Source organism: Lepisosteus platostomus, chromosome 7 (genome assembly GCF_059453375.1).
Source record: "Lepisosteus platostomus isolate fLepPlt1 chromosome 7, fLepPlt1.hap1, whole genome shotgun sequence".
NCBI lineage: Eukaryota > Metazoa > Chordata > Actinopteri > Semionotiformes > Lepisosteidae > Lepisosteus > Lepisosteus platostomus.
This window is the reverse complement of record NC_142617.1, coordinates 34,561,547-34,580,418: the sequence shown is the minus strand read 5'-3', so window position 1 is coordinate 34,580,418 and position 18,872 is coordinate 34,561,547. Positions and strand designations below refer to the sequence as shown.

The window sequence follows — 18,872 nt, the reverse complement described above, 5'->3', positions numbered from 1 at the left end:
TCTGTCTTTCGTTTCTTCCATCCTTTGACTTTGTCGTTGTTATCAGACTTCGGTGAAGTTTGAAACCACATCGTCCCATCTACAGTGTTCTGTTCTTCAGCCACTTACGCAACTTCTCAGCTTAGTTAAAAAAAAGCTTTTGAGAAAGAAGAAACTCCTTGGATGCGCCTTTTCTTTTAGAATAGTTTTCAGTCTGTTCTTCTTTTAAAAAAAACTAAATCTTTCCCCTGCGAGCCCTCTTCTGCCGTGTGAACAAGTGCTGAAAATTATGAATGGTCTCTCGGAAATTTCAACACTCCCCCCCACCCACTCTTCAACTCCCTTCTCCGTTTAAACTCGTTTTGGCGCGGGCAGGGCTGTATCGACAGTAATCAAGATTTATGGGCGCTGTCTCATGTCCCAGCAGTAATGAATGTCAGTCTGCAAATTATCCTTGCCAAGTGACATCAGCAGCTGTCAGTGGGATAAAGTGCAGTGTTATCACCATGTATGGCCGTTCATGTGTCAGGAGACTTACTTTTATTTGGAGGTAGTCCCATCAATATTCATTGGGAAGCCATTCCACTGTGCAGGAATTACGGTTGTTTTCTGAACCTTCTTGAGACAGGAAATAGAATGTCTAAAGGCCTGCATGGGTATTCATTCAAAGCAGGTTTTGCTTAGGTTAAGGCCTTGTTTAAGATGAGAAAAGAGTCTAAAACCTGGTGATATATCTCCTCACCCGAGCCAGAACACTCTATTGGTGTCTTTAAGTCAAACCGAAGACTCTGCAAAGTGACGATCACAGATAATGTGGCTTGGCACTGCTAGCAAAATTGAATTTCAGAAATCATAAAGATTTGGGTAGAATCAAAATGTTCTTCATCTGTTATACAGACCTTTCCTATATTGTTGCAGGGAAAAGTGCTGATCTTATTTTGCAGCTCACAACATTTTAAATTAACAATACAAACACAGAAAAGTACAAATGAGAAAGGGACATCCGATGTCCTATTCTACAACCCATTAGCTGTTAGTAGCTCATTGAACCAAAGATCTTATCCAGCCGTTTCTTGAAAGAACCCAAGCAATCATCTTCAACAACATAATTTGATATGTCCAAACAGAATAGATTCATTTCCTTTGATGTATCCATGTTTGACATGCCGTCCTGGCCTGAATTTTTTCTGGCTGCTCTCCTTTGAAACATTTCTAAGGCAGCAATGTCCTTTTTATAGTGCGGTGACCAGAATTGTACATAGTATTAAAAATGAAGTTTAAGTAAAGTTCTGTTGAGATCTTTTGATTGAAATTCTACAAATTGCACTACATACCCATACCCATTAAGTTTGACACAGAAGTGCTATTTGAGGAAGAAAATCTGAAAATACAAATTCTTTTTGGTGTTTTTATTAATTAGATGTTTTAGGTCACTTGACACAAATGGTAATATCCTTAGCAGCCTGATTCTTACACTGCTGAAAAAAAAACACTTTTTCCTTAACTTCTCCTTTATAGCTGATTACACATTAAATAGCAGAAATGAATCTAAGTCTACTGTTAGTCCTCTCACTGCTCCAGTCACTGTCCTCCCAGGCAGCCGAACTATGTGCTAAAGATTAAAGATTACTTGAGAGAGCGACTCATGACCCGACACCAGCTCTTCCACACTGGCTCCGTCATTCATTCTCGGCTTATTACCTCTGGGGAGGCCCTGGGCGTAAATTGCATTAAAGTTAATATTTGATTGCAGCTAATTGGAACTCACACTTTAATTCTTAAGTATTCTCAGCCCTGTTCACACCCCCCTCCCCAGGGACCTAAGTGGAAACAGCTTATCGCAGATAGAGCTCTAAGAAAGAAGAGAGGAGCACAAACAGCACTGCATGGTGTTTGCTGTAGGGCCAGAACGCAGAATGAGCTATTTTGCAATGAAGTGTCATAAAAAGCCAAAGGAAAGGGCATTAAAAACCATAGTAAAACTATAAAAATAATATGGTAAGTTGTAAAATATTGAATGAATCAATGTCCATGCTGTGAAGTGGATTAAGAGTTTGGATGACTCACCCAACCCCTTTCCCCTAAATGGATGGGTCACTTTCCTATTGCACTTTTGCATTTTTGTTCCCACTCACACTGGTACCCAGATTTACTGTTGGAGAAGGGAGAATGCAGGGCCGGGTTTTGGCGTTTGTAGGCCCTAGGCACTTTCACTACGAAATGTGCAAAAAGAGGGATTAACGCCAATTGAATTACATCGATTGACGTGATGCACTTTAAACTATTCTAATGCTCAACCACGTGATTGATGGAGCGAGTCGGGAGACCATCACTTTCGACACTTCTAGTTTCTAGAACAGCCGCTAGATAGCATGTGATTATTGATCTGGAGCACCTAGAGTGGATCGCAAGCGTGTTGTTTCAGTTTGTTTTTCGTTAGTCATTAGTGTTTCCCTCCTTCGTAGGCCCTAAAAATGTCGTAGGCCCTAGGTACTCTGCCTACAGTGCCTAACGGGAAATCCAGCACTGGGAGAATGGAGCAATGGAATTAAGGTACTTCGCTGAGGAGCAGGTACAAGCAGCCAGCACTGCAGACAGAAGCAAGAACCTTCTACTTCACAAATTCAAAGCCATGGCCTTTGCTCCATAATCATAATCATGATCCTACCATAAAAAATATATTATAAGGCACAAGAAGGAAGGGCAGTAGCTCAACAGGTCATGTGCATTGAGCCAGCCATTGCCAGGCAGGTGAAAGCCAGGGGGTGTACAGGTGCAGGACAAGCAGGTAGGCCTTAAAGGAGCTGCAGAAGGAGAAACCCCAGAGCCAGGAAGCACAAGGGCAAGAGCTGTGCCAGCGTGTTCAGCCTGTGTGTGTTTGTGGGGGAAGACGGGGTTGTGTTTCAGAGTGGCCCAGCGGGCATGTTCATCAGCACAGGCATCTATCTAATCTTAGCAGGAAAAAGAGCACCGTTCACCCCTAATCAATCTTCATGGCTGCACAGCCTGCCAGCACATTCTCCTTGCTTACGGAATCCTGGACAGGGCTGAAAAGATCGGAGAGATCCCAGAGCAAACCAGGGGCTGGGAGCACCGCTGTCTGACTCCTGGAGGTAGTGTGGGTGGGCGGTACATGTCTAAATACGGTCATGTCAGGCCTCACAAACCCCTGGGGAATATCTGTCCTGATGCTTCATCTTCACCAGCTCAGTGAGAAGCTCGATGACTGAGAAATTTCCTCACGGGCTGCTGCACCCTGCCGTTTGTCTTCGTTAAGTCATGAAGTGCCCCAGTGTCAGCAAATATTTCCTATCCAGCTCTTCTGTCTCGTTCAGAACCTGTGTGGTCGACATTTTCATCAACGAGACTGACCTCATTCTGTTATGCTGTTTCCATCATTTCTTTATTGGATGATGGATTTTTTTCTGAATCTTTATTGATTTGGGGAGTTAATAGGTAACCTCGCAAATGAACACATGCACTGTTCTGTTATAGAAATGAACAGCAGAGAGAGTATTTTCAACGGTGTTGGAAGAGAATGTGCAGCACAGATAAATTATGTCCTTTTCATGTATGAAAATAAAATTATTTATGAAGTTTATGGCTCTCCATGAAAAACTAATCTGAGTATTGCACAAAGCAATAGTGGTGTTACAAAAAGACCTGATCACCATAAAAGACCACATTAAATTTAATGCCGACCAGTGCAAAACATTACGCGTAGTTCACTAGGAATAACAAAACGCAAGAGTTAAGCATATTGAAAATGTTGATTGCGTATTTTAGACGTAGTGAAAGTGGCTTGCTCTGGGTTCAATTCCAGATTTGGGGTGCTATCTATGTGGAGTTTGTATGTTCTCCCCGTGTTTGCATGGGTTTCCTCAGGGTGCTCCAGTTCCCCCCCATAGTCCAAAGACATACTAGTAAGTTAATTGCAAAGGAACAAGTAAAGGTTAATTCCAAGCTGAAAAGAGAAAAAAAGAAAGACAGGGTTTTGGCTGTGGAGCATTCTTCGGGTGTGAAGAAGGTGGTAAGTTGAGTGTATTGTGGGAAAACTGGCCCTGGTGTGAGTGTGTGTCTATGTTTGTGTCTGTGTGCCCTGTGATGGAATGGCGTCCCGTCCAGGCTGTACCCTGTTTTCTCTTGTTGCTTGCTGGGTTAGGCTCTGGCTCCTGCGTGACTCTGAATTGGAAGAAGTGGTGACAAAATGAATGGATGGATCCTGGGTGCTGTTTTTCCTCCTGAACGTTTGTTGTAAACCTCATTTAGTAAGAAAATATATGTATGAAATGAGTGGCACCGAGCCAGTAGAAGTGACTAGGCGAGCTGATCCAAAGTGTTCAAAACATTGAGGGAACACAGAGGACACAAGTGGGGAAACAAGGAGAGAGCGAGTTTAAAGTTGCTTTACACTGTTTCAAGCCCTGCTCCAGAGTAGGTTTTATACAGTAGGTCACCACTAAATCACCAATTTCTAATTACAATTTCAATCAGTGGAGCAATTTCACCACACTAGTTCAGGAGGTGATTTGTTAAACAATCAGCCCTTAAGACACGTGGTTCTGCTAATTGACCAGAACACCTGCTTAATTCATCAAAAGCTCACAGGTCTTGCCAATTTTTAGATTACCTTTATAAAACTAACAGGACAAGGTCACATGGATATAAGGCTTTTATGAGTTTGAAAAGTAAGGAGCGAAGCAATGAGGGGGGGAATTCTCCGATAATCTTTTACATTAAAAATTGTACCAAGGAGTCAATCCGTTATTCACACTCTAGATACTGTATCTCGTTGGCGCACACCTGCGCCTGCTGGGTGTTTCCTGCCGTCTTCTTCACCTGTACTGTATGTGTAGATCGAGGAAAGCACGCCTTGCCAAAACTATAGGCAGCAAAAGCATGTTTGCGTTTTCGGAAGCTGACGGTACGTAACTACCTTTGTGCCTAAAGATACACGATGAAAATGTTGTATTTCCCTCGGAGTGCTCTTTAAAAACATGACTTGTTTAAGTGTCCTGGAGATGTGTGCATGTACAGTACAACAGCCAGGAACGGGGGAAAAGGTAGGGGAGACACGAAGAGATGTCGTGCCTTTTCTATTTCAAAGCCGACCCCCCTCCTCATCGCCGCGTTCTCCTAACCTGTCACTGCCGGCGCAAACGGAGTGAGAAAGCGGACTGGCAGCGGTTCTCGGCCCCTAGCAGATTTATTTGGAAGTTTGAACTAATATTTATGTAACCCGTAGGGACCTGCGTGGGAGTTCTTTTTTTTGTCTTCGAGATAGAGCGGCAGGTCCATTAATACCGCCAGCAGCCCGGCGAGAGGTTGCAACGGGCGGCAGAGGATTACCACATAAAAATTATCTGGTGACTCAGCAGCCAAAAATGCTCCAGTCTAAGAAGAGCTCTGGGGAGGGAGGCTGTACAGCGCCACTTAGAGCGCGAAGGCCATTCTTCTCCGATAGCAGCGGCTGCGAGAGCCTCTCTCCCAAGCTGGTCCACGGGGCTTCACGTTCATCAGGTAAGTCGGTTTCTCAAGCACAAAAATGGATTGGGAAATGACTTGAAAATAACCCAATAGCATTGCCCCCAGAAAGTATCTGTGCCCCTCTCCTTTATTGTAACACTTATTGTGCAATGATCTGTAATTGCAGTTATTTCAAGTGCTGGTGCCTGTGATGGAATACTGTCAAATGTTGCACACTCAATGGAGTTTGACAAACATGTCAATCCTTTTAATTCTGCTCGATATAGGCTTTCCCCCATGTCTAGGAGATGTAGTGCCAAAAAAAGAAGCTTCCCCGAGCTGTTTTGTGACTTCTGTTTTTGTAGATAATGTAAATCAATGTGTAATCATCCTGTGTGCATACTAGACTTCCAGTGTGAAAAGCTGATGCAGGTTTAGTAATTTTATTAACAACCCTTTTATGGTAAATAACTGTTCTCTAGTACATCGTAAAGACATTTGGTAAGACTGGGCATGAGTAACGGCTTCTACCTTGGAAAAATTAAAATGAGAATCCTTGTTTTTACTTTTTTTTTTTTACCAGGGCAGATTCTGCAGCGGACTCTTCACTTGGACTGAAAAGGCAGAGATTGATTGGCGGCGAAGGATTTTTTTTTCAGGTGACTTTGAAGATGTTTATTCTTCTTCTGAGTGGAAATTTACACAGGCTTGACTGGGCCCCCCAGTGAAAGTGACCCTGGACAGATAAGCAGAATTCCATTGGGTGCTGGGATGGAGTGGGGAGGGATACAGCCACTGCTCAGATCTTCAGAGATCGGGGAAACGCCTAAAGACCTCTGCAGGTAACATAATCGATCCCATGGAATAGCCTAATTTATTTAAAATGGCTGTTTAGAGAGGGTTCAAGGGCTTTGAAGTTGAGGAAAGCTCATTTTTCATAGGAAATGTTTCTTTCTACAATTGCTTTCAAATATTCCACTGGTATTTGAAGTGCCCACTATCATGTTAAGATCATTACAAGGCAAGTGATCTATGTGTCTGTTATCAGGATCCTTTTGTTAAAGATCATGGCAATCTGGAGCCCATCTTGGCAGCACAGGACACAAAGCAGGAGCACACCATGAGGAGCAGTGTCAGTGTGGATTTGTGGCATGGGCTCGGAATCCTTTGTTAAAGGGTTGTGGGTTCACATCCCTGCTGAGGTACTGATTGGCTACCAGCCTGGACACAGCAATTCAGGTCATAAATTCAGCACTTTTTCTGTTTTTGTTTTGATTATATCATCTGCAGCTGTTAAATGGCATTGGCCATTTGATAAGTTACATTTATTCCCCAAAAATGTAAATATGACCTGTTACACTTTGCACATAGGATTTACTCAAACATGAATAATATGTAAATTACACAATAGGCTCAGTAATGCAGCTGGTTGGCAATTCTATCCGGAGGTGGAATGGAGAAATAGATTCATTCAAGCGTATCAGTTTATTTATTGTGCCTATGTGGATAATTACTTAAAAGGTACCATGGTTTGCATGTTTTTCACTGAAAAATTGGTTTTAAATTTACCTAGTTTAAAGTGTGTGTGTGATTTTATGCTGGGTCATCCATTTGAATGGTCTGTATAAGGCAGTGCTCACTTTGGTAATGCTTTGCATTTGTTTAGATTTGGTTGGTGTTGGTGGCTTGCCTATTGGTTTTTTTTACCTAATCTTTGAGTTTCCATAACCTTCTGCCAGCATGTAATGTACTTTATATTGGCATACAGGGACTGGATGCCTATCAAAGTGTCCAGTCAAGACGTGGTCTGGCTGCACTGTTACTCCCAGATAACGGGGCTTAAAAACTGAAACGTCGTCTGGGTAGATGGTTCATGTTGAGAATTTCTGGTCTTCAAATAGGTTACGGAAATGTTATGATTGTACGTGCATAGTTAAAATGAACAGAAGGGGGGGGAGGGAATAAGCAATCTGTAGGGACACCCACTGAAATTTGTTAGAACATTGCATGGTTTAATTTGGTAATATGTGGTCATTTCCCTTCATGGCATTGCTTAAAATGTAGTAATCAGCCTAAAGAGTGGTGGAGCAATTGTAGATGTCACACTTGATTAACTGCCTCCTTAGAGAATGAGTAATGTCTTGTTGATGACATGCCTTCATCAGATACTTCCTTATTGGCGGAAATGGACGTGATTCAAGACGGATCCTAGTCCAAGTATTAAAATCAAGCTAAGATGTTTTGATTCGATCTCTTGTATATCCCTTTTCAAAGAGCATTCCACAAGTGTCGTGTTTCCTGTTTGACAGAATCACAGTATTAATTCTTTGCATTTTGTGTACTGCTGTTCACTGCAGGGATCCCAAGAGTTGTGAAGGAGAGGACCCACTTTGTCTGCCATTGAAATGCAGCTCCACCTGTGTGATGTGCAGCAGCCCCACGTCCCAGCAAATCAGGGGGAGAATTGAGAAACGGCTTCACCACATGGATTAAGGGGAAACTAGGGAGGCCAGATTGTGCAAACCCACAGTGGAATTGAGCCAGGATTAAGGCCTCAACCTGTGCAAATGCTACCATGAGGTCTTTAATGACCAAGTAGTCATGACCTTTCGGTTAATGTCTCATCCTAAGGCTGGCAGCTCCACAGCACAGTCTCACCAGTGACCATGCTGGGCATTGACTTGAAGACTCTGGTCCAGTAGAAAATCTACATCCACCACTTGCAGAAGTTACCTGTTCTTCTTTGGAGGTCTCCCATTCCAGTACTGATTGGCGCAGCCTTGCTTAGCTTCCAAGATCTGACAAGATCCGATACCATTTTTGAGGTGATAATTCTGTGCCTAGAATTGCAGTATGCTCCTGTATGTGAAAATATTTGGGGAGAAAATGCACAATGCCAACAATCCCATTTATAGGAAATAGGACCGGTTTGTATATTGAATTTTTCAGAATAAAAGCTGAAATAAAATTGTTCATCTCCCTTCACATTCTGCCTCTTCTCGCTTCCACAAACACATCATTGGGAGATGCTACAGTACATCAGTGCAAAGAATATCATTTATCAGTCTTAACCTGTGGCAGACTTCTTGTTAAATATTTTTTTTTTGTAGCACTTGCTACCTTTTAAAAATGTGGAAAGCAAACACTGCTTGAATAGGTTTGTAAAAAAAAATATAAAAGCAACACAACTCCCCCCCCCCCCCCCCCCCCCTTGGTCTATAGCACAGTACTCGACAGAAGAGCCTATCCAAATGCCTGTAAACGATTTCACCCCAAATTCTGAGACACTTGTGTGAAACTACCCTACTTCAACTTTGTAGTTAAATCTATACCTTTAGGTCTTTTTATAGTTGATTTGAACCAATGACTTTTGAAAAAGGACAGTTCCCTATAAATCACTTTGGTGTCTTGTTAGAAAGTGGTTATGCAATTAATTACGCTGGTTTTGTCATGCAGTTTGGGCGAAACAAAAACCAGAAGATGCAGGTAGGCCCTCCAGGAAATTGGTTTGAGACCTCCAGCTGTGGTGTTCACGGAAGGGACCCTAGCTCATTGCTTTTTGTCTGCGTCGAGGGCTCGGCGAGAGTGCCTGCGGAGCAGACGGAGGGCGAGGTGTGAGCAGGCAGGCACCGCGCCAGCATCTTGGCAATGTAAGAGCCCCTCGCCTCCCTGCTGACCCGAAGCGAATCAATCCTCGTAATGAGAAAGCAATTTGAAAGGAAAAAAAATGTTGCAATTACATGGCCTGTGTGGCCTCCATTCCCCGTGGGCTGATTAAAAGTAAACAGCGACGGAGTCCTCAGAACTTTTGTTTTTCTTTCTTTCCCGAAAAACCACAAACCTCAGAGGTGCTCTTAGCCGGATTAACAAAACTAAAGAAAGCTACATACAGCTTTGTGTCTGTGTGCAAATGTGCATAAAGTAGACTAGTTTATTCTGCACTGTGCTGTGGAACAATCAGAACTAGCTACTGTATTGCTGATAAAGTTACTGATAGATCTGAACAACAGACATCAACAACCCTGTAACCACTCTCCTCTCGCCACCAACTCCATCTCTCCTTGGTTTCAGCAGACGGCTCACTCAAGTAGAAGGAACATGCGAGGACTTTCCTGTATTCTTTTTTTTCAGGAACTTTCACTGGGAGAGATGTGATCAGGCCCTGAGCCCTGTCAAGGAAGCTGACTTTGAGCTACTCCAGCTCCAGGCGATGATGCATGTACAGATCCTTCCATTAATAACCTCACACGAACCCTGGATTCTGTTCAACTTTAAAAAGCCTAATCACACCCCCCCCCAACCCTCCTCCAGAGGGCCTCACGAGATGTGCAAGTGTGAATATATGAGCCTCCAATGTTACAGTACATGCAGCAAATACTGTATTCTCCTCTTAGCTGCGTTCAAACACTGCAGTCTAAATAGAGAACGCTGCTGGATGGAGTTGATGTGCTATGTACTGTTGACTGTCATTCTTTGATGCATAAGATCAGGTTTAATCTAGGCTGCTTGTCTCAAGCACTACCAGTAGACGGAAGGAGATTAATACACTTTTCAGGTCCTCGGTTTAGAACAAGATAGCGAGTGGATGTGATCGGCGTTTTTTAGGTGAAGTTCAGTAATATGGGTCTGTTGTAAATGTCCACAAATGACCAGTGTTTGGCAATGGAGGTGATTCAGAGATCTTCAGAGGAGCATCTCCCAACCTAAGTGTCTGCTAGTTTGGCATTATCACTGTAATCTACTGCGATTTTCTGGGATTGTGGCCATTGTGTTTGGGAGACATGTTTGAAATAAAACTGGTTTGCTTACTTTAGCTGCCTGAGTTAATCAGGGATTTCCATTTTTATTTGAATGGGGGACCTCTTTTCAATAAATCCCTCATATATTGCAGGATTTGAAGCAAAACAAGGTGAAATATATAACTGTAAATCATTAAATTATTCTAAAATGTTTAACACTGAACTGCAACAAAACAGACACTTTGTATGAGTTATGAGGTTACACACAGCTATCCTGGAGTAGGAGGTTCCTTTATTTCTCAAGGGCTCCCAGAGTTGCCTAGACCCGGTGATGAAGACCTCTGGCTTCTGCCAGTAATGCAATATTGAAAGACAAGTAGATCTAAAAAGAAAAAACACAGACTGGACCAGTGCTGTTGAAAAACATTTTTACTCTGAGCTGCCAAGCAAACTATCTTTCAGTTTTCCCAAACCAACATTTTATCAGAATTACAGACAGAATTGGGACCTATGTTGCTTTATTATTCACTTTATTGCTGGAGTGCTGCAGTCTTGTGTGTTATTCAGCTTCAGAAAAAGCTAGTTGGCAACAAATTTTTCAAATTCTGTCTTCACTGTCAATGTCTGTCTGTACAAATTCACTGTGGTTTTCTATGTACTCTTTTGACTAATTTGCACTTTAAATCATCCAATTAAGGGAAGAATAATAGCTTATAAAAAATCATGACAAAGTGTTTTATATTATGTAATTTTTAAACTCTGCCAGATAATTAACAAGGAGCAAATGGGCACGTCTCTGAGCATCTATAAATTAAACTGTTATACTTAGGTTACCAGAGCTTAACAGGACTGCATGTTGTCATTTTTTTACCCTTTTCCCAATAAGGCACAGCTATCTGTATACAGATACAGGTTGTTTTTCCTGTTTGCTGCTTAACTTTGAATCTTGTTGACACTGTTCACTGAGTCTGCACAGACAGTCGTAGATCTCCTGGTATTTAACCAACTAGGTAGTCATTAATTCAGAAGAAAAGAGTGAAAAGGGGAGGTAGAACGTGGGTTATTGAAATGTCTCAGTATGAATGGCAGTGGTTAATGCAGAATATATGACAGAAATATAATATATCAAGATCTAGCAGTCTCATTAACACTACAAAGGCACAATTCTCCCACCGCTCACATTACCCATTGGTAGCTCTGTTGGCAGCACACAACCCAGGTTAACCCCAAACTCTGCCCCACCTGCCAGCCCAAATTCCCAAACCCAATTGATGGGGTTCGTTCTACTGGGAGGGTGAGAGAAGCCCCAGGCTAAGAGAAAGCTACCGCCGAGTGACAAGTTTGCGATTTGCAAATTGCTGGGAGTTGAAAGTTCTGATTTTATCCAGACTAACAATTACATCCAGGTGAACTGAGCAAACAATGAAAGCAGATGTTTTCCCAGATCAGCCCTGGGGTCTACTGTTGAGAAAAGGAGCCCTCTTGATCGGTGTTCATTAGGCTGACATGGCAGACCATCGTTGGTCACAGCTAAATTGAACCAACCATCAATTTACAATTGGATTATTGTGTTTTTTAAGTTCAAAATGTGACCGGATCATTACTGAGTGCATTTTTGTTTTTAGAAAAGAACAGCTGTTCACTGTTCCTGTAGATTTCTTTCTCCAACACGTTACAAGTGTGTTTCCTCTGTGCTGTTTAAGATCGTGACAATTATAGTCCAAACATAATAGATCACCTCTATTATCTCATCATCTGCAACAGGGGGAAAGTTTTTTCAGCACTGTTGCAGAACTGAGAGGTTCGCCTTATACACAGTGCTGTATACATTAAAACTTGCACTCCAAATAGTCTAATCGTAAATCTGTTTTTCCAGATCTCTGAATCCAGCCTGCACTGTATCATTGAGCGCCATTCTGTGAGATGCTGGCACTCACTCATAGAATCCATGCAAACAGGAGCATGTGTCACGCTAACTTGAACACACAGAGATGTGTGAAAAACTCCTTTCCTTTCTCAGGCCAGGTGAAATATTTCTCTTTTTTCTTCTCCCAGAGTGCTGAATAACCAGTGCAGGACTGTGGCAGCTGTTCTTCAACTTGCTGTATTAAATCACCCCAGTCAGCCTAATACTACCCCTCCATATACCCAGAAAACTCCATCAGAGTAATCAGATAATTGTCATCGAGCTCTACATGTGAAAGATTTTTTGCCCTTTGGGTACTGAAAAAACCTTGAAATAATTAATTCAATTGCATGGCTCTGATTAATGTGAAACAAGAGAAGCTGCACCTGACTAAATCACTGCGTTTTCACTCTTTTCTTCAGAGCCTGTGTTAAACATGGTTATCTCAGATGAGATGAGAATGTGATTTATCAGTTATACTGCCAACAGTATGGTAAGGGTAGTAGTGTGAAATTCTCATGACAGGAGTAGAGTCACTATGGAAATTCCAGATATAAGAAGGAATATGGGCATGAGGGTAATTAGTATGTCACCCTTATAAAGTTACACTTTTGAAAAATGGTTGGGGTATGACATTCATGCATACACAGCCAGCACGACCCTCATACAAGGGCACTTAGACACTACTATCAATCTCTATGTAGCTTTTTTGTGAACCTAAGCATATGAACTTGGGGTTTTCACCTAGCCTATTAAAGGAAGCCTTTTCATTTACAAGCCTTCTTTACAATGTTTTGGCTTTCCACTTGTCACATTATTGCTAGCTGTACTGCTGTTTCAATTTTATGACAGTGCAAACTGTTTTTAAACTGGAAGAAAGAAGAAAGCTTTGATTAATATACTGTAGCTCCAGCTACAAACAGCACTGTATCAACACGGAAAAGAGCGCCGTCCACATTTATCTTGTCATTGAACCTTCGCATGCTGCCCAAGGCCAGGATGTTATGATTGGGTTTGCACGTGCTTGGTGGTTAGGTGCAGCTGTACCATCTGCTTGCTGTGATGCAGTATCAGTAGGGCCCTGTCATCACTGATAGCACAGAGCCTAAAATGACAAAACTCCAGCGGCAGGTGGAATCTGAGCCTGTCATCACACAACTGAGTTTTTCTGCCTTGTCTAAGTTGGGAATGAAAAGAAGGATTAAGGAATACCAAAGCAAACTTGGCAGAATGGCAGAGAGAAAGCAAGACAAGGCAGAAATAATAATCCAAGTTTCCAATAGACTATAGGGCAGGAAAAGAATACTGTTTTTTGTATACCTACTGTATACTTTCATATAACACACAGATGTTATGTTATCTGCACAGAAATTCATTTCTTCTTTTTTGTTGAAGAAATTATTTAAGAGAATTTATTCATATTTAGAGAATGCCAATCCAAATTTCAATAGAAAGGGCTTGAATGTATATTTTTATTACCTAGAAAGTGTTTTTCTGGTCAGAGACAAAAGGTTGAGAAACTAGTGAAAACTGATAGAATATGTTAGGATTATGATTTGCATTAGTAACTGGAAAATGTGAAAATTTAGTTTAAATAGATGAATAAATATAGATATATTTTGGTGTTGGCTGTTAAACAGATGGTCCTGGGACTGTGCTGTTCCAGGGGAGCTGCCTGTCAGTGCAGGCCTGCTTTTCAATATTCTGCCTGATTTCTGGTACATTTCCTCAACCTTTAATTGCGTAGAAAGGAAAACCTAAAACCACAGTAAATCAGTTAGGTCACTATTGCTGAAGACAGAAGCTGAAACCTTGTTGCCGGCCTCCCAGTGTTGCTGAGGTTAGTTCTGCAGTCTGATGGGATCTCTCTTCTGTCTAAAAGGTCCCTCAGATCCGGGTCAGTTGGTGCCAGAAGCTGGAAGGCATGAGGCTCTCCATCTTGTCCATGAAGAAGCCCAGAGGAGCAAACAGTGTGCTGAAGAACTGCAAAGACAAAGGAAAGGCATGCTCATGGTTAGTCACCTGGCTTCGTTACTCTGCCATCTTGACAACTAGCAGCAAAGAGCTGACATGGATGAGGAGAAAAAAAAACTTCTACTGTCCTAGTGGTATCAACCCCACAGGCACCAGATAAGCTCTGTGAAAATCATGCACATGTGTTGGAAACCCTGTGCCTGACAGTGCTATTTAACTCATGCTGAAGTACCATGGACTGAGGAGCAGCTTTCAGCTCCATCTGTAGCACACTTGTTCCTATGGGGGTGAAGCTTCCTTTCTACAATCACCCAAGGACAATTTTCCATTACCTTTTCATCCCTGTTTTACAGCAGTTTTCTGTGACACTACAGAGCTTTGTCCTGACATCTCAGGCCAGTCTCACTCCTCTGACACTTGCTGTGATTTTCAACATTTTAATATTTATTTATAGAGGTAAATCTGAACAGCTATCATTGGCATATTTGTAGCATCTAGCCAAAGTTGTGCACTTAAGCAATTCTGTTAACAGAAATTTAGTCATTGCTTTCCATGACTTGTATTTTGATTTTTTTCCATGAACTACAGTATAATTCCGTGTGGTTTTACGGGCTCTTCGGGGATCTAGCCTGTTTCTTTCACAAGCCCATCTCAGCGGCAGCCCTTTAACCATGTTGCCAACAGGACATCTTCAATTGCTTCAGGTTTACCAATATAACTTAGCAACACACTGTCCTTAAATATTAATAGTGCCAGACCACAAGACACACAGACGTTTATTTTCTCAACAGCAGACAGTGCATGAGAAAACAGTGTTGTATAGAGTGACCTGCCATCCAGACAAACTGATTGACCACTGACATCTCCCCCAGCAGTAGCAAGAGGGACTGTATGAGCTGTCTCTTTCCCAAGAAAAACATGTCCCATCTGTGGTTTGTAATTTTGGAAAGTAACAAGTCGCATGTAAGGAATTACTGTATTTGGATTACATTAACCAGTTTCTAGTTAAGACCTTTAGTCACTGTATAACAATACCACTTGATCCCCCTGCTGTAAGCTACTTTCCTTTATTTGTAACAGTAGGGATTCTTATTTCAGATGGGTATATAAATGTGTTAACATATTATTGGCTGTGGGAAAAAAGTTATTTTGCGATACATCTAGAAAATGCACTTGTCACTGGTGCTCAAGAACGAAACACTCCGGCTCACATCTGGAATGTACAAAAGTATGATAACCTGACTATAAAGCAGCATTGGCAGACTTACATAGGTCACTTTAGTGTACCAGTTGAAGCAAAACATGATTATGTTTTTTTATGCAAAAAATCTTCTACTTTTGGCACTCTTTGCAACAACCATAGTAGTGCACCTCTCTTTGTTTTCAAAATAATTAGTAACTATAACTCCACTTGTTCAAGTAAATTGTAACTATAATGGGATTACTTCAGAAAATAACTATTTCAACAGAGATGCTTTGGAAACAACAGATCACATTCTTCCGTGAAGGATAAAGTCTTTGTATTTATATGCACTGTCCAGTGGGCATGACCCCACTCTCACTCTTCATTCCCATTCCCAAGGCCCACTGTTACCCAAGTTGATCACCAAACTTTGAACTGGCACGCACAGATTTAAAAATATTTAAACTCCAAGAATTTTTCTACCATAAGCAAGATGTTAATGTGTTTATCAAGCTATGAAATTCATAACTCAACAGCTGCTTAGGGCAGAAAAATGGGAGCAAAACTACAAGGCTGAGGTAGAGGGCAAAAGAAAATAAAAAGCTTGCTACATTCTGGACTAAAACATCTTTAGCTCCCTGTCACCCCTGAACTCTCACGTTCTGCCTCCATTAGAACTACTGCTGCGAGGACAAGGAAAAAGAGTCTTGGTGGTTATAAAAGAGTGTCTGACAAAGTACCCTTTGAACTCCCTGTGTTTGAAAAACACAAACTTTCTAGTAAACACTCCAGTATCCACTTTAGTGCAAAACTGTGCCTTCATGATGTTGTGAGTTAACTGTACTTTCACTCACTTCATTTAAGAGAATTTCCCCTTCATGTAAACGAAGGAGAGTAACATTTTACCAACAGCAGGTTTGCAATAACAATCACGATTATACCCCTATCTTTTAAAATGTTATGTGGAAATTCCTTTCCACATTTTAGAGAGCCTGTTTGTAGTTATGGGGGAATTCACAAGGATCAAAACATTAGGAACAAATTCATTATGTAATAACAAGGCCGTGTAATTTACACTAAGAAACCCTAAAAAGAGGTGTTCTCCCCTCCTGTTGGCTCCTCTGCTGTTCTGTTCCTGTACTATACAGTATGTCAGCCTTCTCCATGACCATCTGCATGAGGCTCTGCATGATGCACAAAGCTAACACTCAAGGTGAATGCTCAAATCGGTCTGATTGGTGAAGTACCACAGTGATTTGTACTTAGGACCCCTCCATTTCTTCATTTACAGCAATGATCTAGATTCTGGTATATTCTGGTATGGCTAGTAAACTAGTCAACTTTTTTAGATGGCACCAAAATAGGAGGATTAGCTGACACTTCAAGACAGGGTAAAAGCTTGACGTGCAGAGTTTTGCATTCAGATAGCAAAAGCATGGAACAAAAATGGGAACTGAAATGCTATTTTTATTTTGGGATTATATTGAATCAGAAATGATGAGTGTGTTTCCAACCACAATTTAACCACCTAGTGCACGGTAACATGTAAAATGTGCAATTTACATAATAAAAGAGACTAAGTTTCAATGTGTACATAGCACCATATTGCTGTCATTGTCTGAGATTATGAACATGGCAACAAAAGCTCAAGTGACACAAAAGACCAACTACATTGAAAAAGTGCTTTAGACCAAGTGAATTTTGTGACTATATGCATTTTAAATATTTGTACCAACATTGGGTACTTGATACTTTTATTATATATTGCAAAAAAGGAGCAACCCTGCCAACCAACTAAAATACATTCATAAATACATGCGTTTTCCAAAAGTGCCCTATCATTTACATAGGTGGTTATTTTATGGTAAATCACACTTTAAGGAAGAATTCTAGCAGGACTTATATTTTTGAAGGACTTGCTGTGCCATACTGTAGTCCATTCCGTGACCTGAACAGTTGATTTGAATGAGTGCAACTGAATTGAATTCAACATACTGTATCAACTTTAAGAGAGATTTTCTGACAAATACTATTTACTTGTTAACTCAGTATGCTGGTGAAATGTCTGCTCAACTTGTACTTATTTGATCTTATATCATGCTGAATCTCATCAAGAAACTTGTAGATGAAACGAACTTCAGTGCCCATATTTATTACTCATCTTGTGGCTGGTTGACCATTCCTTGGAAAAGAAAACTGTGTGACTTTCTGCTGATCCGATTCTCTGTTTTGTGTGTAACCACTATGTTCTGAACAGCCAAAGTTTAAAATATGTATGCGAGTTCAAAAAGACAAAAAAGGCTTAGCTTTGTTAGGAGACTACATTTCTCATTGGATTGCAGAAACTAGGGAGCAGGAAGGGCCTCTTTAAGCCACAATTCACAGGAACTCTCGCTCTCACCTGTGACGAGACCAGCAGTTGCTCATTTGCTAGTAATAACATGGCAACCATACAGTACTTTCACAAAGTTCACAATTTTGCTCTTCATTCGAAATTTGTACATTTTTGCGATACCATCAATTTTGTTACTAAGATTTAATATACGGTAGCATAAATTGGGACAGCAGTTTCCCTTTAAATACAATGGAGTAGAAACTAAACTAAAAGAGGCCATTTATAGAAAACAAATCATTTATTTCTTTTGGACAATCTGACAAAGCAATGAAAAGGCTGACAAATGTTAGGATATATACTTAAAAGCACAGAATTTATATCAAGCGATGTTATGTAAAATTTTATAATGCACTAGTTAGGCCTCATTCAGAAATTTGTGTACTATTTTGGTAACCACATTATAGAAAACATATTGCTTCTCTGGAATAATGTCAGAGAAGAATAACCAGATACATTCTGTGGCTTAAGGAAAAGTCCTACACTAAGAGGTTGAAGGAACTGAAGGAAGTCTCAAATCCTGAACAAAGAGTAAACAAATAAAGGCTTTTTTCATTTTGCTGCTAACTACCAAATGGGATGCTGGGCCAAATGGCCTTCTCCAGTTTGTAGCTGGTGTTATGTTCTTATATCATGGCCTGTATTGTTAATACCTGTTCTGTTTTGTTCTGGATGTTGTGTTGCATAAACTCTGCGTGTTGGGGTTCTATAATTCCAAATGGTCACATGCATTGGCCACATGTCTAATCTTTTTGCTGCATCCCTGAATCGCACTGTAAACATCTTATAATTGTGTAGAGTATACAAGTTTTCAAAATGTTCCTTAGTTCCTTTTGCCTATCCCAGAAAGAGCCTCTTCGAGGCTGTGGAGTGGGCCTCACCTAATGAGAGCACAACTTCACAGTATCATAACCCCTCTACACTTTTATACTGAACAAGTATGTAAAGCCGTCGGAGGCCTCATTCAGCTCTTTCATGCACACAGTGCGTTAAAGACATACCAGCCACTGCTAACTGTATATCATGGAGCTTGACACTACTTGGGTGTACGCTGGAGATATTGTATATAATGTATATGGAACTCTTCAATTTCGATTTGATTTTTAGTGTCAGAATTCTAGGTCCCAAGTGCTGAAATAGCTTCCTGCATTTCTTTTGGTTTGATCTGGTTAATCAGCTGAAGAAATTATTTGCCTAATTGCTGGGAAGAGCTCTTGGGTTCTATACAGATAT

At 41.1% G+C, this 18,872-nt stretch overlaps 1 protein-coding gene and 1 long non-coding RNA gene across 2 annotated transcripts in view; one reads left to right on the top strand and one right to left on the bottom strand.

The window, feature by feature from the left end:
• The first annotated feature begins 4,774 nt into the window (after positions 1 to 4,774).
• LOC148658595 (uncharacterized) lies at positions 4,775 to 8,430 on the top strand. The gene is made up of 3 exons (XR_015940111.1): positions 4,775 to 5,499; positions 6,029 to 6,287; positions 7,803 to 8,430. It is a non-coding gene; the product is annotated as an uncharacterized LOC148658595 (long non-coding RNA).
• Positions 8,431 to 10,595: 2,165 nt separating this feature from the next.
• The window catches only part of st7l (suppression of tumorigenicity 7 like), a 34,895-nt gene continuing 26,618 nt past the window's right edge, over positions 10,596 to 18,872 (bottom strand). The window contains exon 15 of the mRNA XM_088639979.1: positions 10,596 to 14,073. Coding sequence (XP_088496105.1) covers positions 13,978 to 14,073 — 96 coding nt within the window. The 3' untranslated portion in view covers positions 10,596 to 13,977. The remainder of the gene's footprint in view (positions 14,074 to 18,872) is intronic.